The 2,271-nt window shown below is 40.8% G+C and overlaps 1 protein-coding gene across 1 annotated transcript; it reads right to left on the bottom strand.

Annotated features, from left to right (window-relative positions):
• Positions 1-701: 701 nt before the first annotated feature.
• Positions 702-1,226, bottom strand: LOC101267642 (uncharacterized). Its single transcript, XM_069289439.1, has one exon. It carries the CDS (start codon positions 1,224-1,226, stop codon positions 702-704), a length of 525 nt encoding a protein of 174 aa, XP_069145540.1.
• Between the last annotated feature and the right edge of the window lie 1,045 nt (positions 1,227-2,271).

Raw genomic sequence — 2,271 nt, forward strand, 5'->3', positions numbered from 1 at the left:
GATGGGTTCTGAGAGAGTTTCTGGACTGACACTAAATTGGATTGCTATATAAGGAGTTAGAAAATAAAGTATAGCCCCTGGATCTAACAATGCATAAACATCAAGGTCAAAGACTAGTAATGTACTAGTGACTACATAAGGAGAACCTTCCTGATCCTGGCAAGCCTGAAGAGCATAAAGTCTTTTCTGGCGCTGACCTCCACATGTACCAGATGAGTTGCCCTGCTGAGTTGGGCGACTTGATGGTGCTGCTGAATTTGTAGATTGAGCTCTACCATTACCACCTCCTTGACCCTGTCTAGAAGGACACTCCCTCAAGCCGTGACAAGACGACAACATTCAAAACATCCTTCTTTTCCTGCAAGACACACGCCCGGATGGTTCTTACCACACTTAGGGCAAGTGGGGTAAGTGTTGGTGCCTGAAACTCTTCCCTGAGACTTAGAGCCTGGTGCTCTGCCCTTCTGGTCCTACCTATTCTTCGAGGATGGAACACTAGATGAGGAAGGGGCCGGAGCTGAAAATTTCTGCTGACTATGCGAGCGATTTCCAACACCCAATTTCTGTTGAGAATAGTCATTGTTCCCAATCCTATCCTTCTTATTTTCTTTAGCCTATTCCCTAAGCTTATCACCCTTAACCTGGTGAGAATGAGTCATAAGCCTTGAGATGTTCATATCTCCCAGCAACATAGCATTTCTTCACTCTATCTTTACCAAATCTGATACTCCATACAAGAACTTATTCATGTGAGCCCTGGAGTCAGCAACCATGTGAGGAGCATACCTGTAGAGTTGGTTAAACTTCAGCCCATACTGTTGGACTGTCATGTTTCCCTGCCTCAAGTTCATGAATTCTTGGGCCTTTTCTTCTCTCAAATCCATTAGGAAAAACTTGTCAAGAAATATCTCACTGAAGCACTCCCTAGTAATAGGAGCTGTATTTGCACCCCTCTTATTATTCCACTGAGTGTACCACATATGAGCCACATCTTTCAGCTGGTATGACGCCAACTCAACCCGATAATTCCCAGTAACCTGCATCACCTCAAATATTTTCTTGATTTCGTCCAAGAAATTCTGAGGATCTTCATTAGTCTGCGATCCTAAGAACTCAGGCGGATTCATCCTAAAAAAGAGACGGACCCTTGCTGCTGCTAATCCACTATTTTCAATCATAGGATCATGAACCCGATTGTAATGGTGGGTCATACCGTGAGCCAACATCTGTATGGCATTCCTGAACTCAGCACTGCAGTCTTCTTAATATGGGATTGGAGAAGTTGCATTTGCATTCCTGGCATTCGCATTCCTAGCATTAGCTTTACTAGGAGGCATGATCTGAAACGTAGAACATCAAGTTAGAATGGAATAAGATCATACCTTACGCACGATAAGAGTAACAAGAAAGTGAAGTTTTTTTAAAACACTTTATAGCCTCCCTAACAATAGACGTGGTGCACTTCACACCCATGAAAATGAATCTACTTAGTGCAGCTTTTTCAGACATCTTAGGACTCTTGAATCTAGTGATCTGATACCAAGTTTTGTTATGCCCCGAGATACCCCAAGACGCGAACATGGAACCTAGGACCACAAGTTATCCCAAGCTAACCCTGATGGCATGATCATGAGCATACTTAAGTTAATAAACTGTTGCAGAAGATAAATCATACTTAAAATGAAAAGACGGGGAATACCCATATCCTATAACTGAGATATTTGAAAACAATGAGTTTAATACAAAAGAAATATTAACTCAATACTAAGTTGAATCTAACTATGTCTAAAAATATCCTCTAAACTAAACTAGATATACTGGGACAAGCCCCAGCTAATTCTAGCAAAAACTGAAACTAAATGACTAAAGAATGAAATGAAAATCATGAATGTTGTCCTCGGAGAATGAGGACTCATCATAGAATCTGTTGAATTGGAGATCAGGAAATCGATCTATGCGTGATCTGGATGTTGAGAACCTGAACCTACATCACGAGAAGATATAGCGCACGTATGCGTCAGTACTTGAAAGGTTCTGAGGATGTAGGATAGAGTAAAGCTGAAATGAAACATAACTGAACAAGCACAAAAACAAGTATAATAATCTGAACGTGATGTGCTGAATTCTGAGCTAACTAGATTCAATGACCAATTTATAACATGTTGAAACTGAATACTACATATACTGATCAATGGTCAATGCAAAGAGTCTGACTGAACTGTAGGAGCAACTAATAACCGATAATAAAACCACATGAGCTAAATGTGGAGT

This window comes from Solanum lycopersicum, chromosome 9 (genome assembly GCF_036512215.1).
Source record: "Solanum lycopersicum chromosome 9, SLM_r2.1".
NCBI classification, from domain to species: Eukaryota; Viridiplantae; Streptophyta; class Magnoliopsida; order Solanales; family Solanaceae; genus Solanum; species Solanum lycopersicum.